The sequence below is a fragment of the Xyrauchen texanus genome, chromosome 18 (assembly GCF_025860055.1).
Source record: "Xyrauchen texanus isolate HMW12.3.18 chromosome 18, RBS_HiC_50CHRs, whole genome shotgun sequence".
NCBI classification, from domain to species: Eukaryota; Metazoa; Chordata; class Actinopteri; order Cypriniformes; family Catostomidae; genus Xyrauchen; species Xyrauchen texanus.
The window spans coordinates 3,034,703-3,061,496 of NC_068293.1; the positions used below are offsets into that span (position 1 = coordinate 3,034,703).

The 26,794-nt window shown below is 37.4% G+C and overlaps 2 protein-coding genes across 2 annotated transcripts in view; both read left to right on the forward strand.

Moving 5' to 3' along the window:
- Positions 1–1,322: 1,322 nt before the first annotated feature.
- On the forward strand, positions 1,323–7,864 carry LOC127658728 (ATP synthase F(0) complex subunit C3, mitochondrial-like). The gene is made up of 4 exons (XM_052148181.1): positions 1,323–1,592; positions 2,495–2,569; positions 6,761–6,951; positions 7,162–7,864. Exons 1-4 carry the CDS (start codon positions 1,554–1,556, stop codon positions 7,274–7,276), a joined length of 420 nt encoding a protein of 139 aa, XP_052004141.1. The 5' UTR covers positions 1,323–1,553; the 3' UTR covers positions 7,277–7,864.
- Positions 7,865–8,519: 655 nt separating this feature from the next.
- LOC127658713 (cyclic AMP-dependent transcription factor ATF-2-like) overlaps positions 8,520–26,794 on the forward strand; it is a 46,852-nt gene continuing 28,577 nt past the window's right edge. The window contains exons 1-7 of the mRNA XM_052148155.1: positions 8,520–8,546; positions 9,376–9,445; positions 12,128–12,224; positions 12,317–12,435; positions 18,762–18,887; positions 20,426–20,607; positions 22,437–22,551. Coding sequence (XP_052004115.1) covers positions 9,398–9,445; positions 12,128–12,224; positions 12,317–12,435; positions 18,762–18,887; positions 20,426–20,607; positions 22,437–22,551 — 687 coding nt within the window. The 5' untranslated portion in view covers positions 8,520–8,546; positions 9,376–9,397. The remainder of the gene's footprint in view (positions 8,547–9,375; positions 9,446–12,127; positions 12,225–12,316; positions 12,436–18,761; positions 18,888–20,425; positions 20,608–22,436; positions 22,552–26,794) is intronic.

Below are 26,794 nucleotides of genomic sequence, written 5' to 3' on the forward strand. Positions count from 1 at the left end.
AGGTCTAAATATATATATATCTAAAAAAATATAGTAGTACATTTTTTATGTTATTGCTTTTGATTGTGTATATTACCTCCATTTCTCAAATAATATCAAACTGGTTTTGGATAAAGTGTAATTTTCTTAGTGTGTGTGTGTGTGTGTGTGTGTGTGTGTGTGTGTGTGTGTGTGTGTGTGTGTGTGTGTGTGTATCACTTTGTAGGGACCAAATGTCCCCATAAGTATAGTGAAACCCAAATATTTTTGATGCTGAGGAAAACAGCTTATAAATCATACTAAATTATGTTTTTTGAAAATGTAAAAATGCAGAAAGTTTTCTGTGAGGTTTAGGGGTAGGGGATATAATATATAGTTTATACAGTATAAAAACCATTATGTCTATGGAAAGTCCCCATAAAACATGGAAACCCAACATGAGTGTGTGTGTGTGTGTGTGTGTGTGTGTGTGTGTGTGTGTGAGCATGTATTTATCACTTTGTGGGGACCAAATGTCCCCATAAGGATAGTAAAACCCGAAATTTTTGACCTTGTGGGGACATTTTGTCGGTCCCCATGAGGAAAACAGCTTATAAATCATACTAAATGATGTTTTTTGAAAATGTAAAAATGCAGAAAGTTTTCTGTGAGGGTTAGGTTTAGGGGTAGGGTTAGGTTTAGGGGATAGAATATAAAGTTTGTACAGTATAAAAACCATTATGTCTATGGAAAGTCCCCATAAAACATGGAAACACAACGTGTGTGTGTGTGTGTGTGTGTGTGTGTGTGTGTGTGTGTGTGTGTGTGTGTGTGTGTGTGTGTGTGTGTGTGAATGTAATGTAATGTAATGTGAATAAATTAATATTGAAAATAAAAAAGTCACTCTTTTTTTAAAAGTCAATTTTAGCAAACTGGCATTGGTTTTAAAATAAAAAAAGATTAAATTCACAATTTTTTTAATTATGTTTAACAAAATATGTTTTGATAAATTAGAATCAAGATCGATAAAAATACAATCTTGATTGCAGCTTTTAATTAGAAAGTGCAGTGACTGAGTAAATAAAATAATAATTATAAAAGTTTAAAAAAGAGAAACCATAAAGTTCTTGATATGAAAATTTCATAATAAAAGGTAATTTTGATGCCATTAGCCTATGTCCAAGTCTCTTTTAAACCAGATTACAGAGTGAAACATTTTATTATTCAGATTGGTGCATTTATTATCACGCCAAAGCAAATTTGTAAAAAAAAAATAATAATAATTTTGGTTTTTCTGCTCTTGTCTCTATGTACTTGTCAATAAAGCTCGAATGAAGCGACCTTGTTGACGTCACACGCACATCTGTAGTGCGCATGTGCATTATCTCCGGCGGTTCGACCTCTGTTTTCGGTGAGTGAAACAGCGTTGACAGATTTCACCCTGAACACACCAATCTACATTCATCCGCTGTTTTTAACTACACACCGCGGCGGTTTGAATGAGAGTGTTGTTGTTAAGAGTTATTGTCCTCTTCAAGTGAGCCGTATTTTTGAAGTTCAAGTCCCGGGCCGATCAAAAGCACCTAAAGCTCAAAATGTTCACCTGCGCAAAGTTCGTCTCCACACCCGCCCTGGTGAGTAAGATTAACTTCATTAAATGTTTGTCTGCTGAACTGTCTGTGTTCGTGAAAGCTCCTCTGCTCGGGCCTGCAGGCTGAACTTGACGTCAGTCATTCATTCATTCATTTCTCGACGGAGTTTAAAGGGTTCCCATGAAATGTCACGTGAGGAATATATAGATTACCTTTGACCTTTTGCTTCAGTTTTAAAGTTGTGAGTAAAGGCCGAATGTTTTGCTAGTTAATCAGTCATTAATTGTCTTGTTCATTGACGGAGTGCTATTGCAAAGATGTAGCTGGTCATGCAGTTCATGCTTAATGAATCAATCTCTATTAGGCAGCTGCTGCCTCATATTTAAGTTGTCATTTTTACTGTGCACTTTCATTAAAAGCAACTCGCAGTACACTTGTTTTGAGCTACAGAGTCAGTGCCTCTGGAGAAAACTGAGGTGAGGCTTGTGTTTATCAAGGGCACAATTTTATGGTCATTGACATGTGGGATGTGAACCTATAACCTTTGAATTACGAACCCCCCTCCATAATCAAAACAAGCAAGTACAACCCCCCAATATTTATACCATGATCAATGGAAACATGTAAATGCTTCATGCTGCAACCCCCTAATGTTCAAGACAAATCTATGCCCTTGAATCCAGAGCGTTATCCACTTGGTTGCATCAAGTTTTGTTGCACCAATTTGTGAAAAGTGACATCTTCGTATACAGTATTAATACGCTATATGTTGACCTTTGTGGTTTTGTTCATTTAAACCTAGTGGAAAAACTTATCGACAACATAGTGTACATATTTCTTTGACTTTCCCTGATGCCTGTTATTCCGAAGACATTGAACTCTATTATGGCAGATGTTCTGTTCATACTACTATAAGTTAATCCAGTGCTATTTTGTATTTTTAGGTGCGTGCAAGCTCTCGTGCCCTGTACAGACCAGTTTCTGCTGCTGTCCTGTCCAGACCTGAGGTCAAACCAGAGGTGAGTGTCAGACCGTCTGAAATCCAAAAGGCAGTTATTTCTCTGAGCTCTTCTCAAATGTTTTACACTTTTTTTTTTTTGGATATCAACAAAATATTTTTCACTAGTTAAAAAGTGCTCATTTTGGATATCAGGATTTACATTCTGTTAACTAGTCGAGGCGCCGCTACTCTAATACCGAAATCACTATTCTGTAATTCTACACGTGCATTACAGGTCTTACCTGAACTTGGTGAATTCTGACAAACTGCCTGGTTTTCCGGCTGTGTTTGGGCAAAGTCTTTCTAGCGAGTCAGTCCACTTTCGGCCATCTTTGGAATGCTCTCTGGAGGCTATTTCTAGTCAAGCCACTGCAGCTCCTCTCTACTTGAATGGAGAAAGATAAAATCTCCAAACAGTTGGTCAAGACTACGATCAAATAACATATTTCAAATCAGCAATAACATTTTATAATTTTTACATCAGATTACGTTAAAATGCGCAACTTGTAAACGCATCCTGTGTTGTTTTGCTAATGCGCATGCTCGAGTTGATTTACTGGCGATGTCTGAATCTAAAAGGTGATTGGCTCTAATCCTTTAACTGTAAGGCGGGATTTCCTTTCTACATCCGTCGGGTGCTAGAGCTTCTTGGTTGGGCTTTCCAATTTCTCCCATTAATTTAAATAGAATTGGCTCAATTCTGCTGAATAGTGTCTGGTTTGGGTCAGTTTTTCAAGTATTGGGGCTGTTCAAGCATGCTTTTGTGTGTGTCTGCACTGTTTTTTTTTTTTGTTTAAAAAAAAAATTATATATATATATTATACTGTTAACACACAGTTGGACGGACGACTTTGTTGTGTTGAATCTCACTTTTTTTCACGTCTCTTGCAGGATCGCCACATTTTAAGGCACCATGTAAAGTTAAAAAGACCTTGAGTTTGTATAAATGCACCTCAAAACACCTGCGTGTGTTTCATTCATTGTGCTGCGTTCTCAAGAAGTTCATGTGACTGTTACACCATTAAACATAATTCAAGGTTGTTTGTTTCAGCGCTTGATAAACAGTAAGAGAGTGTTTTCTCTCTTTTGCTCTGGTGTGCATATTTATGTACAATGATTTGACAACTTTAAAGCCATTTAATTTTAAAAGAACCCCGAAGGCTGTTTAACGACAGCAGTGTAACTCCACACACGACAATACTTGCATTCGCTAATTATTGTACTAATATAGATGCATAGCTCACTTGAGGAAATTCCTTTGCAACAAACATTCTGTATTCCCGCATCCCGACTCTCTTCAAAAAGAGATTAACAGTTTGTGAAACCTTACTGTTTACCAAATGTTAAAAACAGTATCATTGCACATCCCTAATCACAATAGATGTAATTATTTGCAGAAATTTGCTTTTTTGATATCAAAAATTAAAATTCAACTATTAAAAATTTCAATGGTAATTCTTCATATCTGTAATTGCCTTTTCACTAGTAGAATTTCACAGTAATCTGTCATTGACTCCTGTTCAAAATGCAATTGCAGACATTCTAGTTGAAATTCTAATTTCACATATCAGCACTGCACTTCTTACTAGTAAAAATAAAAATGTTTATCAATAATATGATTACATTTTTACTAGTGCAAATGTCCATCGCTTATGTCAACAGTCAAAATTGTCATTTTTGATATAATTTGGTTTTCACTAGTGGCAATGTTAATTCCAGATATCTGTAGTGTGATTGTAACTGGTTAGAATGTCTTTGAAGATATCTTAAATTACTCTTCAATTTATTGATCTCTGAAATACCAAATCTACCTGTTGGAATACATTTACGGACATCAAAAATGAGCATTATCAATTCAATTGTTCATATCAGGAATGGCTATTTGCACTAGTAACAATTCAATTGTTGATATAAAATAAAATAGAATATATTGTTTTTACTACAATAGTCGATATGTGTTTTTGGAATTTCAGCTAGTAAGAAATTGCGCATAACAGCATTAGCATTGTGAAATTCTACTAGTGAAAATGCAGATCATGTATTAAGTAATTGTTATTATATCAACAATTAATGTTTTAACTATTGCAAGTTTAATTACTGATATCAAGCATTTCAACTTGTGAAAATTGAGTTGTTTAACTTCATATCCTGCATGTGATTGAATGTCGAAATGGCTTGTGATATATTTGTCAATTTATGTATATAGCACAGATAAATCAACGACGGTTGAAGGAAATAGCTTGTGGATAAAGTTAATTTACAAGGCATGGGATGTAGAATAAGACAAAAGATAAGGACTTCTAGGAATGGTTCACCCAAAAATGAAAACGTGCTGATAATTTACTCGCCCTCAGACCATCCAAGATGTATCTGAGTTTCTTTTTCATCAAAACAGACCTCCTCCTTTAACATTTACATTTATGCATTTGTCAGACGCTTTTATCCAAAGCGACTTGACAACCTGGAGTTAAGTGCCTTGCTCAAGGACACAATGGTGGTGGCTGTGGGGTTAGAACCTGTGACCTTCTGATTAACCTGTGACCTTCTGATTAACCTGTGACCTGATTAACAGCCCTGTGCTTTAGCCACCACTCCACCACCACTCCTTTAAACAATGCAAGTGAATGTACTCCATTTTTTTATGGTCCAAAATGCATATTTAAGGTGCATCAAAATAATCCAGTCGACAAATAAAGTTCTTCTGAACCCAAACCATTGATTATTTTTAGAAAAAAATACTTAAATAATTTGTAACTACAAATGTTCACTTCCGTACATCTGTGACGCGCGCTTATGAGAGGGATGACGTAATCTCATTGGTAAGGTCACGCGTCACGTGGCGGAGACAGGAAGCGCATCGTTGTTTAAAAAGGAGCAGCGCTGTACTAAAGTTTAATTGTCTTTGCTGTAGATTTGTATTGTTCAAAATGGTCCTTTGCCGTGTATTTCCTGGATGCTTCAAACTTCATAAATATTAACTTTTCATCGATTGTCTATACATGATCATGAGTGATGGAAGCTCTGGCTTATCGCGCTGAACCTGGATATCAGTACACCCCTACAGTCTCTCAAATATTGGAGGGTGTGCAGTGAACATTTTACCCCTGAGGATTTCAGACCATCGAAAGAAACAAAGGGTCGATATCTGAATTCATCGGCTGTGCTCGTGCCTTTTTCCAGCAAACTCATGTATGTGTGAAAATGTTGTAATTGTCACGTCTCCCTCAGCGCTCCGATCCTCATCACCCGATTTCTAATTCAACGAACCTGCACTCAATTCACTCGCTCATCACTGCTGCATATATAACTCTCCTTCACGCCACTTCACTGTCAAGTCTCACACAAAGGACTCGTAGTGTTTATTTATCTGTCTGTATTTGCTCTTGAGCGTTGATATCTGTTTAGTGTTTACTCTGTTGTTTCGCCTGTTACCTCTTCAGTTTGTGAAGCTTCTCAAAGCTTCACCTGTACCGTTGATCTCACTGTAAACACTATAAATCTCAGTAAACGCTCTCGCATTTGGTTGCACTAACTACAACTTGTATGGCTTGAATTCCTGACAGTTATATAGCCTATATTCTGTATTTCTGTTAAAGAACTGTTTACTGCAGTAATGTTTTAAAAAAAAAATTATTATAATTTATATTTTATATTGTTTTGGTTTGTGAACGGTACTTGGTGTGGAAAGTTTCTCTTGTAAACAATGATGCGCTTCCAGCCTCCTCCACGTGACCTTACCAACAAGCTTACGTCATCCCTCTCATGAGGGCGTGTCACAGAGATTTACGGAAGCAAACATTTGTAGTTAAAAATTAAGTATGTTGTTTCTAAAAATAATCAATGGTTTGGGTTCAGAAGAATTTTTGTCGACTGGAGTCGATGCACCCTAAATATGCATTTTGGACCGTCAAAATATTTTGTACATTCACTTGCATAGTTTAAAGGAGACCTGAAATGAAATGCTAAAAATCTTAAATTCTGTTTTGATGAAGAAAGAAACTCTGGTACATCTTGGATGACCTGAGGGTGGGGAAAATTTGCTGATAATTTAATTTTTGGTTGAACTATTCCTTTAGAGTAACAGGATAGTCATTGGCGTAGAGCTGTTCAGGCCTATGCTGATTAAACTCTGAAATCTTTTCTGCAATGGAAGCACAAAACATTTGCAAGTGTAATGCTTCTGTTCTTTTATAATCTTTTCCACATTTAGGTCGGTGCTGCTGTCCTGTTCCAGTCGCCCTTCACTCAGGTGGCCCTCAGAAGCTTCCAGACCAGCGCCGTGAGCTGCGACATTGACACCGCTGCTAAGTTCATCGGAGCTGGAGCTGCCACCGTGGGAGTGGCTGGATCCGGTGCTGGAATCGGAACAGTGTTCGGGAGCCTTATCATCGGTTATGCCAGGTAACATGCTCTGAAATTTCTTACACGTAAGTAAGTGTTGGATATTTTTACACAGCCGTAAATCTGTAATTTCTATGGTGGAACATTACAAAGAAATCTTCAAACAATCATACAGATTTAACTTGTCAAGATTTTTGCAAGTGTCGCTGCATGTAAATGTGTTTTTAGTAAAATTCTGAGGTTTGTCTTGCTTTATTATTTATCTTGCAGGAACCCATCTCTAAAGCAGCAGCTCTTCTCTTATGCCATCCTGGGTTTTGCTCTGTCTGAAGCTATGGGGCTCTTCTGTTTGATGGTTGCTTTCTTGATCCTGTTCGCCATGTAAAAAAACATTTGTGTACACGCATTTGGTACAGTTGTGACTACATATTTTTGCTGTTGTTACCAAAATGTCTGCTGGTTGATATTTTTAATTTTTTTTTAAATGTTAAGTCCACTCAGTAAAAAGAAGAAATCATGTAACAAAGAATTGTTTAACTATTTAAACCTTGAATCACGTTCATGCCCATTGAATGAGAAAGGCAACAGCTCCAATAGTGCTATTGGAACATCGACCTGAAATTCGAAACTATAGAACTTGATTGCACTTTCTGTACATCAGAATTGGAGAATTCAATGTGCAGACTGTAAGGGTCCACTCGGATAGCATGACTGTAAATATATACCAGTTGGTTGAAAGCCAGTTCAAAAACCTTAATTGCTTTTGTAAATTGCATTAAATTTAGATCAGTTACACAGACTTTGTGGTGCATTTTATTTTTCTTCACACACAGCTACATTCACCAGTCATGTGTAGTGGTGTACCAGCATGCAAAGTTATTGAACTTCTGTAAAAGCTGCCACAGATGCGTCTATGCTTGGCCTGCCCTGATGGCAATAAAACGGGTGATTTATGAAAGGATGGCTTTTAATTAAATACCAAAATCATCTTGATCAAAAATCATCCTGGTGGTCATTATGGTTTGCTTTTCTGGTAAGAGGCACAGGTTTTGCTCTGGAGAACTTGAAGCATTTTTCACCCATCAAAAACGGTTCACATTTTTAGTGAGTGAACTTAATTTGAAAACATTTAAAGCCTTGTTTATTAATATGTAATTAAGAATTTCTTAAATGTGTTAGATGCCGAAAAGCAGCATTGTGCTACAGTGGAATGGATCCAGCTCATTGACCTAAAATTGGCCAAATTCACTCCCGTTGTAAGTACTTCGCGGTAACAGATATTTGGAGGGACGTGTCGAAATAATGGAAAAAAGTGGAAAATGCTGTCGATTGAATTTGTTTGAATGAACCGAAAACAAGAGAACTACAGTAGAACTACAATAAAACACGGCGTTTTTGGTGAAGCGGTATGTCAAAAATTATTGAAATCTATGACTGATGGCGACACAATTTTAAAAACATACACAAACACTATAGAAAAACAAACTCACGAGACAATGTTTTAAAGGGCTTGACTCAAGGTCCAAATCTGGTAAAGCGTAGTTCCAATGTCTCGCGAGAGTTGGCATTAATGGCCTTTGGCTCTTAAAATTTTTGCTGTTTTCAACTCTCGCGATAGTTGCCATTTACAGTGGGCTCTTGGGTCCAGCCTGCGGGTGAGTGAGCTCATCAATACACCGTTTTTTAAAAAAACAAAACAAACGCGAGTTAAAAAAAAAGAACGCGATTATCCGTTTGTCGAAAGGAAGACTGCATATTAAACACAGATGTATGATATGTTAATAGCTTGCCGGTGCTTCTTTGTTATTAATATGGCGATGGGTATATAGCATGCTAACAGCTAGTTCAGATTTCATTGAAATGAATGGGAGATGAGGATAACGGCGCAAGCATTGATTAGCCTGCTGAGAGCTATGTAAACAAGCTGTTTAGTATTGATATAGTGCAGTTGTCACTGGAAATAGCCTAAAGGAATTCGGGGTTGTGTTGAGAGACCCTGGCGCTTTGGGTTTAGCTCCGTGAAAATACAAATACAGTCTTATTAAGTGGGATTTAAAGCAGAAAGTGACAATAGTCTGAGTTGTAATCTGAGTGAGCATCAGCCTGATCATTAGACCGCACTTCACTAATGTATATGAGTTACTGAGTAGTTTAATGAACATGTGGACACCTCTGAGAGGGGGTTGTGTTACATATAGAAAGTGATGCATGCTGTATTTCATCCTACATTTGGTCTTAAGAGCATCCTTAATTCACATCCATGTCCTGTCAAACATCCACTTGCTGTGATAGCATGATCTGACACAAAGCAAATCCATCAGGATTAGAAGACTAATATTCAATGTTGCACATTGTTTTAGATGTTGATTACTGGATAATGTATTTATGTAAATCTCCTGTTTTGGTTGCATTGAGTCAGTACATTGATGTTAAATTATCTAAAAATTGCAAGTTTGGTGTTACTTATATTTTCCAATGTTTTAGGTGGCAGACTGAAGCTGTGAATATGAGTGATGATAAACCATTTCTCTGCACTGCTCCTGGCTGCGGACAGGCATGTGATCAATGCTGAACACTTTAAGCACTCATATACAGTTGAAGTCAGAAGTTACATACACCTTAGCCTAATACACTTGAACTCAGTTTTTTACTATTCCTGACATTTAATCGTAGAAAGCATTTCCTGTCTTTCCTGTTCAGTTTGGATCATTACTTTATTTTAAGAATGTGAAATGTCACATTGAATTATTTATTTCAGCTTTTCTTTCTTCACTTTCCCAATGGGTCAGAAGTTTACATACTCTTTGTTAGTATTTGGTAGCATTGCCTTTAAATTGTTTAACTTGGGTTGAACGTTTTGGGTAGCGTTTCACAAGCATCTCTCAATAAGTTGCTGGATGTTTTGCCCATTCCTCCAGACAGAACTGGTGTAACGGAGTCAGGTTTGAGGGCTTCTTTGCCTGCACATGCTTTTTCAGTTCTGCCCATAATCAGATTGAGGTCAGGGATTTGTGATGGCCACTCCAATACCTTGACTTTGTTGTTCTTAAGCTATTTTGTCACAACTTTGGTGGTATGCTTGGGTCATTGTCCATTTGGAAGACCCATTTGCAACGAGCTTTAACTTCCTGGCTGATTTCTTGAGATGTTGCTTCAGTATAGCCACATAATTTTCCTTCTTCATGATGCCATCACAGGGTTTCCCGCAGAAAATGTGTTAGTTAAGGTGGTGGGTGGTGGTGGTTGTGCATAACTCCTGACACAAATTAAGACAAATACTGAAACTTGAGTCATATCTTTTTAATGATGTATTAGTTTGTCAAAGTAATAACATTACATCTAATAGTCCGTCAAAATGTGCAAAGCTTATTTTCAATCACTGCTTGTTCTGCAATTCACTTGCCTAGTAACCATATTAACGGTGCGCACGCTTTCGCGCTTTCTGCTATGACGTGGAGTGCGGGATGCACTCAACGTTGCATGAATTTTTAATTAGCCTGCATTAGTAACAGTTAATTTTGTTATGGTATGAACTTAATCCTAGTAAAGGCAAAAAATATATAATACCTTTGTAACGAAATCCAAGACTTTGTATACCAAATCCAAGGCTTTTAAGGCCTTAATTTGAGATAATTTTTCAATGCTTTTAAGATCCTGCGGGTACCCTGGTTAATGTGTCTTGTCCCCTCACAATGACAGTAAATTAATTATTAGGCTACATTACATCAGTCACGTCACATAGTGGTCTATTTTCAGTTCAAAATGGCGAAAATAGACAAAAGTTTATTAATTTGCCTGATTATTTTTGTGATTCGTTTAACATTTATGACCTAAAAAAAACTGTCAAATAGCAAATGTTTAGTTTAGCAACTTACATCTTATCTCGCACTTGACCGACCGTAAACTGAAGCGCGTCGAGTCGCTCTGCTAAAAGTCGCGCTGTGAACATAAAGCCCGCCCACTTTGATTTGATTGGTCATCTCAAATATTCTGACATTGACGAGCAGTGACAGACCAATGAGGCTCAGATGAACACACACACACACACACACACACACGCACACACACGCGCTCGGCGCCGCTGCGGAAGAACGCGCTGATAACAAGACTGAAGCGAACACGAAGGCTTATCACATATTTAAAGATGGAAAGGGAGAAAACAGGACAGAGTAACACGGCGAATATCGCTCATATATATTTTTTTGACGACGTAGTTAAGGCGGCAGGCGTGTGTTGCTTAGGCGGCCGCCTTAGTTTCAAAGTGCTGCGGGAAACCCTGCATCTATTTTGTGAAGTGCAACAATCCCTCCTGCAGCAAAGCACTCCCACAACATGATGCTGCCACCCCCTTGCTTCACGGTTGGAATGGTGTTCTTTGGCTTACAAGCCTCACCCTTTTTCCTCCAAACATAACGATGGTCATTATGGCCAAACAGTTCAGTTTTTGTTTCATCTGACCAGAAGACATTTCTACAAAAAGTAAGATCTTTGTCCCCATGTGCACTTGCAAACTGTATTCTGGGATTGTTTTGCACTATTTGCACCAAACTATGGTCATCTCTAGGAGACAGAATGCATCTCCTTCCTGAGTGGTATAATGGCTGCATTGTCCCCATGGTGTTTATACTTGCGTACTATTGTTTGTACAGATGAACGTGGTATGTTCAGGCATTTGGAAATTGCTCCCAAGAATGATCCAGACTTGTGGAGGTCCACAAGTTTTTTCTTGGATGATTTCTTTTGATTTTCCCATGATGTCCAGCAAAGAGGCACTGAGTTTGAAGATAGGCCTTAAAATACATCCACAGGTACCCCTCCAATTGACTTAAATTAGCCAAAATTTCAGAAGCTAATTTAGGCTTGACATCATTTTCTAGAATTTTCCAAGCTGCTTAAAGGCACAGTTAACTTCGTGAATGTAAACTTCTGACCCACTGGAGTTGTGATATAGTCAATTAAAAGTGAAAAAATCTGTCTGAAACAATTGTTTGAAAAATTACTCGTGTCATGCACAAAATAGATGTCCTAAACGACTTGCCAAAACTATAGTTTGCTAATATGAAATCTGTGGAGTGGTTAAAAAAATGAGTTTTAATGACGTCAGCCTAAGTGCATGTAAATTTCTTACCTTCAAATAAGCACTGCAGTTGAGATGCATGTTTTTATGATCATACTGAATCCACATTATTCAGATTATTCCATGGTTCATAACATAATGATTGTTTGCCTGCAACAGCGATTCACAAATGAAGACCACCTGGCTGTGCATAAACACAAGCATGAGATGACCCTGAGGTTTGGACCAGCACGCAATGACACTGCCATTATCGCTGGTAAGTTTGAAAAGTCACCCGTGCACAGAAATAGACTGTACAAACAGGCACTATTATTCCAGAGTTTATGGTTTTATGGGCTTTATATGCAGACCAGACACCAACACCAACTCGCTTCCTGAAGAACTGTGAGGAGGTCGGGCTGTTTAACGAGCTCACCAGCCCGTTTGAGCATGACTTTAAAAAGGCCACTGAGGATGACATTAAAAAGGTACACATCTCAATATATTCAACTGTATGTGATTCAGCTTTCACTGCATGTTTATAGTAAAAGTTGTTCCATGGCGTATGTCAAAAGACTAGATTTTCTGTCTTCACAGTTGATCAAAAACAACATTTCATTCTTATCACGCATAGCACAGATAAGACAAAGAAGCTATTTGAGTCTCTCTCATTATTATGCGCTCATTAACATACACTTTTTACATGAATACTGTTTTCTTAAAGAGACAGTGCCGATTGTTAGCACATGTTCAACAATGTAAATACCTGCAAATAATACAAATTGTGCAATTAAACAATAAACATGTAACAAAAAATTATATATGCAATATGATGCCATATTTATTGATTGAAAACATGGATTTGTTCATTTAAAAAAAGCTAAAATGTGTCCAAAATTATGAAAAAAAAATATATATATATATAATTAGTATTATAACTATATAATACTATATAACTATAATAACTATAACTAGTTATAAGGTCCCCTGTAAAATCAACAGCAATAGCTGGAAAATAATATCTTTCATTTGTAATCAAAATGAACATTATAACATAAAAAAATATCACCATATGATTCGATGTTGAATTGAAATCTGAATCGAATTGGGAAATCTGTATCAGCCCTACCCCTCAGCCCTACTCTCAAAGAACTTTTCTTCTTACATCACCAAAGCAACACAGGTGGGGAAAAATAACATTAACTAATAAATATAGCCACAAGCGGCAATTATCAGGGTCCAAGAATTTTTGAAAAGTGGAGAAAATATTGGATGATTTTAATCTCAATATGATTAATGAATGCACACACAATTATATATGTACTAGATACATTTTGTGAATGTATTTTACTAACCACAAACAAATGCCATTTGATTTGAATCTGTGGAATTCGGGATTGAATGATTGTGCAGCGATTTGTACAAATACAGACATGTTTGCAAATAAACATGTTCTGTTCTACATTAATAAATCAAAAATTGCTCAAGCAAAAATGAATCCGGGCATTTGTGGATCAGAAGACACGCGTGTATTTATTGACATCTTGTTCGAATCGATCGTGTTCGGTTCATTTGGATTTTGAGACTTCCTTTTCGCAGTTTACAGCATTCCACACACACACACACACACACACACACACACACACACACACACACACACACTAACTAACGAACAAGCCAGTGCTATTCATTAACGTGAACACGATTCGTAAATGGGTGTCACTATACAATGAAACAAATGCTTTTCAACCGGTGTCTGTAGAATTAAGAATTACATAAATGTGCAGCAATTTGTACAAATAAAGTCATGTTTGTGAGTATAAATGTTCTGCTTTGTATTAAAGTGTGACAATTTCCGCGTGCAAAAAGGAATCCGTGCATTTCTGGATCAGGCGGCACGCGTGCATTTATTGATTCCTTGTTCGAGTCGATCCTGTTCGGTTCATTTGGATTTTGAGACTTTCTTTCCGCACTTTCAGCATTGAGGATCCACACGTAACTGAAAGGCGAGGCAGGCAGCTACCACTAGATGGCAGTCGCAGAGAATTACAGAGTTGGCCTGCCCTGGTTTGAGAACAGGTGATAATGGACATTGTTCGCATTCTCCCGAAGAACCTTTAAAACATGGAAATACCATTTTAAACCAACAAGCTGGTTGGGTAAGTAACACTAATGTTTTTTTCTTTTTTTCTTTTATTGCATACTGAAAAGAAGAAAAAAAAGTAACTTCCTATAGACTAGCAAGTTAAAAACAATGTACATTTGATATATTTGACATATTAATTACATTTTATAAATATTCATTTGATGAGATATTAACAAAAACATGTTGGCTCTTCATTATGTATGTTAGATTATTGTTTAGAGTGCGAGCTGATCAGGGAGGAGAGAATGTTGGCGTGGCTCGTCTGATGTTTTCTGTACATGGAGAAACTGCAAGAAAAACAAAACTAAGGACACTTGTGACAAATGTCAAAAGGGGACAAATGTGTGGGATCTACTCATGGAAGGTAGAGACATGTGTTGACTTGAGTAATCGATCCACAAGCGTCAGTGAATGATGTGCAGGGTTTGCCCCCAAAACAGCCAGATGCCTTGTTCAAGTGAGCCCACTTTTAGGAGAATTCGTTCACAATGATTTTACAGCATGCTATTTTCATTATAGTTTTACAGCATGATATTTTTGCTCACAGTAAAACAAATATTGCTTTCTAAATCAGTTCGTTTTCCCACAGTTTAGCGAATGTTCATATTCTTTATTAACCGCTTTGGCCATTTTGGGTTTGGCCTATATGTGTTTCATACATGTCTAAGGTTTTTACTATCCATTGAAATACACATTGGTGATGTTTTTATAAGCTATTGTATTGATTTGTTTTTATTTTACAAAGAGAATAATTTAATATAAATAATCAAAGTTGCATCTGTAATTAGCTACAATAGCAAGTTCTGTGATTTTCGATGAACTAATACATTTTCACATTCATTAGAATTTAAATTTCGTGTCCTGGTGTTTATTATTAATATAACAGATTAATTTATTCATGGATTTCGATTCCAGTGGTGGCTGCATAGTTGTTTCCAATTACGTGTTGTCCAAACATTTCCAGTAACTCCAGAGCATTGTAAAGTCAAAAGTCAACATGTTTTGAAAAAATATAGATTTAATAATTTCCCAAATTCACAACATGTTTTTATCTAACGAAATATTCCGCCTCAATCCATGTTTGTTGGCGTTTAGACTTTCAAAAACATTTTCAATGTGGTGGAAAAAACTTGCTGGACACAAAGCGAGACGCGCACCTTCCGGGGCAGTCTAGCAGCTAATATATATAGGCCTATATATATTGTATAGTCTAGCAATATTATATATTACAAAAAAAGATTGTATTATATTGGACTATCTGCGTTCGCTTGGCGCTCCATTTAATCCATATTATTCTATTTTATTCAAATTGAGGATTTTGTTCGAGGATTTTGACATTTTTTAGGGTGATGTCGTCATAAAATATGACGACAGACATTAGAAGCTTCATTCTAAAACCTCAATAGAAGTGTCGAATGTAAATATGACATGACATTTGGTCCAGTATGAACGGTCAGAATGACCGCTATGGCCATTCTAGTAGTTATAGAATTTCCACGAGCATCTTCCTAATGGTCGGAGCCCCCGAAGTTACCTGTGAAAAAAAATAAAAATCTAAGAGACTTTCGCGTGCGCACGCGTTACAGTTTCCGGTGTGTGTATAGCTCTTTTCCGATTGCGTTATGGCCATCATTCATTTACTCAAAGATACTGAGAGCATGGATGCGCATGAATTTATAGAGATATATTTTAAACTTGGCCTTCAAAGACATTACTGTCTATGACATTTGTAATACTGTCATGTCTGAGACACGCTTTGATCTTCCAAAGGACACTAATCAAGCAATAGACTTGTACTTGCATTTAACACTAGAACTACCGGAATTCTAGAGCTACTAGAATGGCCATAGCGGTCATTCTGACCGTTCATACTGGACCAAATGTCATGTCATATTTACATTCGACACTTCTATTGAGGTTTTAGAATGAAGCTTCTAATGTCTGTCGTCATATTTTATGACGTCATCACCCTAAAAAATGTCAAAATCCTCGAACAAAATCCTCAATTTGAATAAAATAGAATAATATGGATTAGCTGAAGCTGAGCATGAGATAGTCCAATATAATACAATCTTTTTTGTAATATATAATATTGCTAGACTATACAATATATATATATATATATTAGCTGCTAGACTGCCCGGAAGGTGCGTGCCTCAGCTTTGTGTCCAGCAAGTTTTTCCACCATTGAAAATGTTTTTGAAAGTCTAAACGCCAACAAACATGGATTGAGGCGAATATTTCGTTAGATAAAAACATGTTGTGAATTTGGGAAATTATTAAATCTATATTTTTTCAAAACATGTTGACTTTTGGACTTTACAACGCTCTGGAGTTACTGGAAATGTTTGGACAACACGAATTGGAAACAATCCTATGCAGCCACTACTGGAATCGAAATCCATGAATAAATGAATCTGTTATATTAATAATAAACACCAGGACACGAAATTTAAATTCTAATGAATGTGAAAATGTATTAGTTCATCGAAAATCACAGAACTTGCTATTGTAGCTAATTACAGATGCAACTTTGATTATTTATATTAAATTATTCTCTTTGTAAAATAAAAACAAATCAATACAATAGCTTATAAAAACATCACCAATGTGTATTTCAATGGATAGTAAAAACCTTAGACATGTATGAAACACATATAGGCCAAACCCAAAATGGCCAAAGCGGTTAATAAAGAATATGAACATTCGCTAAACTGTGGGAAAACGAACTGATTTAGAAAGCAATATTTGTTTTACTGTGAGCAAAAATATCATGCTGTAAAACTATAATGAAAATAGTATGCTGTAAAATCATTGTGAACGAATTCTCCTAAAAGTGGGCTCACTTGAACAAGGCATCTGGCTGTTTTGGGGGCAAACCCTGCACATCATTCACTGACGCTTGTGGATCGATTACTGAAGTCAACACATGTACTCTCTACCTTCCATGAGTAGATCCCACACATTTGTCCCCTTTTGACATTTGTCACAAGTGTCCTTAGTTTTGTTTTTCTTGCAGTTTCTCCATGTACAGAAAACATCAGACGAGCCACGCCAACATTCTCTCCTCCCTGATCAGCTCGCACTCTAAACAATAATCTAACATACATAATGAAGAGCCATCATGTTTTTGTTAATATCTCATCAAATGAATATTTATAAAATGTAATTAATATGTCAAATATATCAAATGTACATTGTTTTTAACTTGCTAGTCTATAGGAAGTTACTTTTTTTTTTCTTCTTTTCAGTATGCAATAAAAGAAAAAAAAACATTAGTGTTACTTACCCAACCAGCTTGTTGGTTTAAAATGGTATTTCCATGTTTTAAAGGTTCTTCGGGAGAATGCGAACAATGTCCATTATCACCTGTTCTCAAACCAGGGCAGGCCAACTCTTTAATTCTGCGACTGCCATCTAGTGGTAGCTGCCTGCCTCGCCTTTCAGTTACGTGTGGATCCTCAATGCTGAAAGTGCGGAAAGAAGTCTCAAAATCCAAATGAACCGAACAGGATCGACTCGAACAAGGAATCAATAAATGCACGCGTGCCGCCTGATCCAGAAATGCACGGATTCCTTTTTGCACGCGGAAATTGTCACACTTTAATACAAAGCAGAACATTTATACTCACAAACATGACTTTATTTGTACAAATTGCTGCACATTTATGTAATTCTACAGACACCGGTTGAAAAGCATTTATTTCATTGTATAGTGACACCCATTTACGAACATTTCACGTTAATGAATAGCACTGGCTTGTTCGTTAGTTAGTTGTGTGTGTGTGTGTGTGTGTGTGTGTGTGTATGTGTGTGTATGTGTGGGTGGAATGCTGTAAACTGCGAAAAGGAAGTCTCAAAATCCAAATGAACCGAACACGATCGATTCGAACAAGATGTCAATAAATGCACGCGTGTCTTCTGATCCACAAATGCCCGGATTCATTTTTGCTTGAGCAATTTTTGATTTATTAATGTAGAACAGAACATGTTTATTTGCAAACATGTCTGTATTTGTACAAATCGCTGCACAATCATTAAATCCCGAATTCCACAGATTCAAATCAAATGGCATTTGTTTGTGGTTAGTAAAATACATTCACAAAATGTATCTAGTACATATATAATTGTGTGTGCATTCATTAATCATATTGAGATTAAAATCATCCCATAAGAAAATGCTGGAAATTCCCAATTTTGAAAGAACAGATCCGTTATTGACAAAGTAATTTCATTGCCAAGTACTCTAGTTACTTTTTTGAATTCCTCCTGGACCATTGGTCTGATTTGCATGAAATGTAATGCTTGTATTATATAGAGACCCGCTTGAAAAAACTGTGATTCATCATGCAGTACATTCAATAACCTCAACCCTCAAACCATCCTGGGACCATCTTGTCAAATTTGGTGACTCTAGGACTTGTAATACAATAGTGTTCCAGCACCTTTGGTGCTTGGACCCCTAAAAAAATGATTGCCTAACGTTGCACCACCCAATTAAATCGCATTTGATAAAATCACATCTCGACTCCCGCCATACATTCTTTCCCGTGAAATAATCAGTTTTATTTGGAAATACATGGCTTTTTTAGAATATAACTGTGTTGCGAAAGGCTGAATTGGTGAATTGAATATGTACACAAATAGTAATTTTGGGGTTTATTGCAGTTGCCCCTGGACTTGTCTCCTCTTGCGACTCCTGTTGTTCGAAACAAAATAGAGGAGCGCACATCCATTGAGTCTCACAGAGACAGTCCTCTTCCCCACCCTGAGTCTACAACCACTGATGACAAGGTGAGACAAAGTTCTGCTTTACAGAGGACTTCATAAGCACTGGCAGAAATTGGTAGGACTTATTTTAGGGGCCTCTCTGTGTGTTATTACTGAGTTAGTGCTTGTCATTTCCTAGACAGTTTTCATGCAAAGCAACTTACAGAACAGTCATTACAGTTAAAGTTTGCCCTGGAGGGCTGATATCATGCAAATTTGTGATACCAGTAGCCTAATTCCTTCATTCCCAGGTCACCCCTACCTGGGATGAACCAGTAACTTGTGTGATAGCAGGCCAGATTCATGTGTCTGCCACCTTCCCTGTGAAAGGAGTTTGCTGCTTGAAATATTTAGGCCAGGAGCAAGTTGGTTTTAAAATCCTTTTAGATTCACACATAAAAAGAGATTTCTTGACAATTAAATCAGCAAATCAACACGTTGGTCAGAATGTGTGAGACAGCTGGAATTTTCTTCCTGATAAGACACATGCACTGACATTAAGATTAAGAAGCTAAGTCATAGCTGCTATGAACAAACTCTGCGTTTTGAGCACCATGTGTTTTACTATTTGCTTCTATAATACTTTTGTAAACTCTTGATGTACTGAGATGATGTCCTCATAAACCCCCTGCAGAGGGCAGTACTTGATTATTTGCTGTGCTGTAAATAAATATTTCTTTAAACACCGCAAACAATAGCACACAATCAATATAATTGGAAAAAAGTGATGTTGTAATGGTGCGTTCACATACAACGCAAAGTTAGCGTTTCGCGTGGTGCGATAACATGCAAAGATGCGAATAGACGCAAATTCTCACCAGACGGCACGAATGGCATGACTCGATCACGCAAAATCGCTTCATTCTCGTATTCGCGCAAGTTGAAATTTTGAACTCGAGCGAAAAATCCGCATGACACGTTGTCGCAAGTGGCTATTAAAATTGAGATTGTCCGGATGTCACTGATGTACTGACGTAGTAGCAGATGAAATCTGGAAAAATGAATGAAAAAATTGTTTTAGCTGTGTGTGGGCACGCGGAATTGTATGACACAACGTCATACATGTACAGAGACCAGACGAAAAAAGACTACATGGGAAGTTGGAAATGTTGGACTACATGGTAAGTTCTGAAAATATGTGCGTCTACTTGATTTCAGCTATTACTCCAGTACTTTACTATGAACCAAGTTGTAGAAGCCCCTCCTCCTGGGGAATACTCGTGGGTTCTTTATATAATCCAGCGGTCAAACTCGCGTGAGCAATGCAAGGCAAAATGTTTCTTTGCGTTGTATGTGAATGCACCATTAAGGCATACTAACTGACATGGAAGTATATAAGTGATTGATTTTAAAAGCTCTTCATGGTTGTGAGCATCCCTAGGATGCCCAAAAACTTTGACTAAATGGGATGGCTTGGTTTTGGAACACAGTATATGCATAGAAATGTCTTAAATTGTCACAGAAATTGCGGTCTCACGGTCTATAGGTTAGTAATGTACAGGCAGAAATGTAGGTGTTGTGTGAGCGGTTGATGCAGCTTGGCTTTCGTGTGGTGTTTTCAGGAGGTTTCTTTGCAGCCGACCTCTCTGCCTCCATCCACTATAGTCCGTCCTGCCTCCCAAGTTCCCAATGTACTTCTTGCCAGCTCTGATGCTGGTGTTGTTATTCAGCAAGCTCCTCTCGCATCTCCAACAACATCTAGCTCTGTTATAACCCAGGTCCCGTCCTCTAATAGACCGATAGTGTAAGTAACTTCTAAACGTTACTTATTCTGCTTCTATTTCAGTTTCCCATCAATTCCTCCTACATGTCTAATTCGGTTTCGTTTTCGTCACTCATTTACTTTGAAAATGTATGATTTCATTTCAATTGCTTGTGATCCATGTGCCTTTACTTTCACATTGCTCAGTTGTTAAGTGCTCTTTTACCAGACAATTCATAGGTTTTATTTGAGCATTTTGTTTTGTTTTATCGACCTTACAATTGAAGAACACATTCTTGCTTTTTTTTAATGGTAACTTAAAAGTCAACATGAAATCAAGATTGACCCTGTATACTTCCTTAATACAAAACAAAAGCTTGTCTTCATAGTCTTTTATCAAAAATGTAGTGACATGGTCCACTTCTAAATTTACTTTAAAAAAGACCTAAAATTTGTCTTTGTCATTTTCTGCACTCATATTGGGAAAATTCTGCGGAACGGAATTCAAATGTGTTAAACTGAGTGTAGAATACACACTAATTGGTAGATAAAAGTATAATCAGATTAGCCAAAATATTGAATTCATGAATATGCAAGGGGTGTATTGTGCTAGAACAATGACTAAAGTATTTGAATTTGAAATTTTGTCATTTACATTTCTGGCATATATATATATATATATATATATATATATATATTTGATTTTTTTAGAGGTGTAATTAGCTGTTAAATTGTCAGATTATGAAGAAATGCAGAACTACAAATACAAATCTCTTGCATTCAGTTCTCAGAATGCCATTATTGAACGCCGGTAACACGAATGTAAAAGTTTAACGCAGTGATGGCAAATAAAAAATTACATCAAAAACAATAGATTTGAATGTGTGTTACCATTTGAATACATCAGGATGAGTGAGAATTTAATCTCAGCATCCATGTTCTGGTCCAAAAAACACCCTTATAAGTGGATGCCGGTGGTGTTTCAGGAGAGGAGTACCGGTAGCCCTCAACAATTCACTGCAATCTCACTTTCTGGTCTACCCCATTCTGGTAAAGAATCTTTTCACAATCCAATTCATTTTTGATGGTTATAGTAACGCCAGAAATATTTCACGTTATGGAAGTAAAATGAGTTGACAATTTCATGTTGTCTTTAAAGCATGGAGCTATTTATCTTTTTGCTGTGCTTATCTGAATAATATGTTGAATTGCTTTGTAAAACTGTTACTCTATTACTATATATATATATATATATATATATATATATATATATATATATATATATATATACAGTACTGTGCAAAAGTTTTAGGCACTTGTGAAAAATGTTGCATAGTGAGGATGTCTTCATAAATAATGACATAAATAGTTTTCATTTATCACTTAATGTCAAACAAATTCCAGTAAACATAAAAAGTTCAATATTAAGTGTGACCACCTTTGCTTTTAAAACAGCACCAATTCTCCTAGATATACCTGGACATAGTTTTTCTTGGTTGTTGGCAGATAAGATTCTTGGAGAATTCACCACAGTTCTTTTATCAATTTCAGCTGTCTCAATTGCTCTTTATGTAATCTCAGACTGACACAATGTTCAGTGGGGGGCTTTGTGAGGGCCAGGACATCTGTTGCAGGGCTCACTGTTCTTCTAATCTTTTCTATTTGCAGAAGGAAAGTTTGGGGGTCTTAATATTTATATTTCCTTTTGACACACTAAAGCTGAAGATATAAATAACCATCTTAAGACAAATGCTTTTGTGAAGAATCTTATGTGCCTAAGACTTTTGCACAGTACTATATATACAGTAAATATTAAAATACACTTGGTCTGAATATTGTTTCTGTGTTTCCCCCTGTCTCTTTTTCTTCAGTCCAGTGTCAGGCACATTTCCGGTTCTTCTGCAGCTGCCTAACGGTCAGACCATGCCAGTTGCTATCCCAGCCACCATCGCCAGCTCCAGCATACACATACCCACTGCCATTCCTGTGAGAATCCCCCACACCCCACACACACTCCACTCTTTAGTATGTGTTCATGCATTCAGAGACAGATAATTACTCATGCTCACACTGTCTGAGGCAGTTAAAACCCTGTGTAGTTGGTGGACAAAAAAGAGAGGTCCATAATATTTTCCTTTATGCCTATACAGTGAGGGAAAAAAGTATTTGATCCCCTGCTGATATTGTACGTTTGCCCACTGACAAACAAATGATCAGTCTATAATTTTAATGTTAAGTTAATTTGAACAGTGAGAGACAGAATAACAACAAAAAAATCCAGAAAAACGCATGTCAAAAATTTTATAAATTGAATTGCATTTTAATGAGGGAAATAAGTATTCGACCCCTCTGCAAAACATGACTTAGTACTTGATGGCAAAACCCTTGTTGGCATTCACAGAGGTCAGACGTTTCTTGTTGTTGGCCACCAGGTTTGCACACATCTCAGGAGGGATTTTGTCCAACTCCTCTTTGCAGATCTTCTCCAAGTAATTAAGGTTTCGAGGCTGACGTTTGGCAACTCGAACCTTCAACTCCCTCCACAGATTTTCTATTGGATTAAGGTCTGGAGACTGCCTAGGCCACTCCAGGACCTTAATGTGCTTCTTCTAGAGCCACTCCTTTGTTGCCTTTGCTGTGTGTTTTGGATCATTGTCATGCTGGAATACCCATCCACACCCATTTTCAATGCCCTGGCTGAGGGTAGGAGGTTCTCACCCAAGATTTGACGGTACATGGCCCGGTCCATCGTCCCTTTGATGCTGTGAAGTTGTCCTGTCCCCTTAGCAGAAAAACACCCCCAAAGCACAATGTTTCCACCTCCATTTTTGATGGCGGGGATGGTGTTTATGGGGTCATAGGCAGCATTCTTCCTCCTCCAAACACTTCGAGTTGAGTTGATGCCAAAGAGCTCGATTTTTGGTCTCATCTGACCACAACAGTTTCACTCAGTTCTCCTCTGAATCATTCAGATGTTCATTGGCAAACTTCAGACGGGCCCGTACATGTGCTTTCTTGAGCAGGGGGACCTTGCGGGCGCTGCAGAATTTCAGTCCTTCACGGCGTAGTGTGTTACCAAATGTTTTCTTGGTGACTATGGTCCCAGCTGCCTTGAGATCATTGACAAGATCCTCCTGTGTTGTTCTGGGCTGATTCCTCACCATTCTCATGATCATTGCAACTCCACGTGGTGAGATCTTGCATGGAGCCCCAGACCGAGGGAGATTGACAGTTCTTTTGTGTTTCATCAATTTGCGAATAATCGGACCAACTGTTGTCACCACCTCACCAAGTTGCTTGGCGATGGTCTTGTAGCCCATTCCAGCCTTGTGTAGATCTACAATCTTGTCCCTGACATCCTTGGACAGCTCTTTGGTCTTGGCCATGGTGAAGAGTTTGGAATCTGATTGTTTGATTGGTTCTGTGAACAGGTGTCTTTTATACAGGTAACAAGCTGAGATTAGGAGCACTCCCTTTAAGAGTGTGCTCCTAATCTTAGCTCGTTTCCTGTATAAAAGACACCTGGGAGACAGAAATCTCTGATTGAGAGGGGGTCGAATACATATTTCCCTCAAAAGATTTTTTTTGTTGTTATTCTGTCTCTCACTGCTCAAATTATCCTACCATTAAAATTATAGACTGATAATTTCTTTGTCAGTGGGCAAACGTACAAAATCAGCAGGAGATCCAATACTCTTTTCCCACACTGTACTTCTAAAGTACTAATAAAAAGCACCATGGTTTTGGTGTAAAAACAAACAATATAATAATATAAACAAATGGAATTTGAGCCTCTGGCGTTGTTATTCAGAAAGTTGTGCATGAGTGTTAAGCACACGAGATGTAGCTGTTACTGATCCATGACTGCATCTCATATAACAGTTAATAAGAAATACATATTAAAGCAAAATCACAAAACCAAAAGTGCTGTATGGCCTCACGGCTGTGATTCGAGTGTGATATCGCTTTTATTCAACAGTTCAATGAACAAGTATATAAAAAAATGTCACAAACATTAAGGACTGTCACACAAAATCATCAAATGCATAGCACTATCTTACACCACGGATCAGGATCTGCCGTTGATAGTTCAAAAGATACGCGCGTGCCTCTGTTAGTAACTCAAAAACGTCACTTCAGAACTAGTAATGACGGCTTGGGCTGTTTATAACAAGTTATTGGAGACACAAAGATGTGTGTTTGAGAGAGAAAGAGTGAGATTGATCATGTTTGATTACCTGCGTCTGTCGCGACTAGCATGCAGTGATGAACTGTAAAGCTGTAGCTGTTCAATGCTATTCCTCAGCCATTGTGTAATTGAAACAATTAAGGAAAGGAGGAAGCTGGGGCAGGCTTGATAAAACATGTAGACATTTATTGTTGCAATTTTCAGTCACAAACAATAAGGCCGCTTTTCAGCAGTACACAAAAGATTTGCTTTTCAGCAGCACCACACTGACACACAGACAGCTTTGTGAGTCTCTCACTCTCTCGTGGACCTCATTCACCACTTATCTTCCTGGCCTTGCTCTGCCCAGCCACCGCTCGCCACAGTATGTTAGTAATGTTAGTCAGCCATGTTCCTCCACCATGTTAAATGTTTACATCTCCCAACCAGAAACTCTGGTAAAATAAACACCTTAAGTATGTTTTTTGGCACTTTTCCACTGCACATTGCAGTTCGACTGGACTCCTGCTGCCTCAAAGTGGGTGGGATTATAAGCTGATCGTCATAGTTGCTCCGACCTCTACTTTCATATAGAGTAACGTCTGCACCTCAATCATTGACCAAGGCGTGGTTTTGCGCACAGCCATTTCTTTTTATGATTCAAAAGTCACGTGAACAAATGATACTGCTATCACTGTAGCTAACTTTAAAACTTGCGGGTTGATGTTCCGTGTCATAAATCCAGTGACGCTGGTAGTGACGATTTTGACGTCACATTAATGTCGGCTAGGCTCGCTTGGAACCTCGACCGAGGTGGTACTAAAAAAAGTACAAGGTATCAAGTACTATGCACAGTGGAAAACCCCAAATAGGGAGCAGAGTCAAATCGAGCTTTACCTTGCAGTGGAAAAGCCCCATTTGAGTACTCTGTCTGTTGTGTCTCTCTGCTGTGATATGCCTCAATGCTAAATCTATTAGTTTAACAGTTTTTCACATCTGTAGTGTAGTAGTAATCCAAGCGATAATGAAGTGAGAGACAATGCTGATGACTTCAAAAGAAACCGCTCACTGGCTGATGTGTGCTGACTCTATGCACATCAAACTTAATTGGCTCACAACACATAAAAATGGTCTTTTGTCGCCATCCGCTGGCTTACTTTGTCTTTAAAGACACTCATCTAGCTGCTCTTATCTGCGCTGCTCTCTTACACTTAGTTTAGAACACCACGAACACAAGCTGAGTGATACAAAGAGTGAAGCATATTTGGAACTTCTCTCGTACAATCAGATTTGAGGACATAACTAACTTATTTATAATTAAAATAAGCAAATAAAATTTATTTTTATATGGGGGTTTGTCAAGTGAAATGGAACTTAAACAGATATGAGTAGGGAGCAGTGAACACTATTGTTAGTGGTCCTCAGGGAATGGATTGAGAAACACTGGTCTAAACACTGCTAATGCTATGGTGTTCTTTTGAATTACCTTTGAGTATCATGTAAATACAGTGCTAGCCCATATCAATCAGACTACCATGATTTTTGTTTCAATTTATTTCAATTATTATCAATTTGTCCTCTCAATTTATGTTCATTTTAATTAGTTTTTACTATGACTATATATGTTTGTAGTTTTTACTATATATTTCAGTTTTTCTTTCAATGCTTTAGGCTGTCAATTTATGTTAACCAATATAATTTACTGGTAAATAATTTCTCAGTTCCATGTTGCTATTTTGTGAAAATGTCATATTAATTGAAGGCCAGTTGTTTTAAATGTTATATTGTACTATGTATAAAAAAACATTTATTAAATAAAAAAATATATATTTTATTTTAGTTAGATTTGGTGTCTTGGAAATGTATTTTAGTTTAATTTTGATTTTAGTTAAAGCTGAAGTATGTAATTCCTGCAACACCAAATGGAATTTCAAAAATTAACTGTTTTCAAAACAGCTTTCCGAATCCATCTGCTGTTCACGCCATTGGTCGAGTCAATGACTTGTTTGTATAGGTCGCTCAAAACAAACAGGATTTTCATTGCTCTGTAGAGAGACAGTG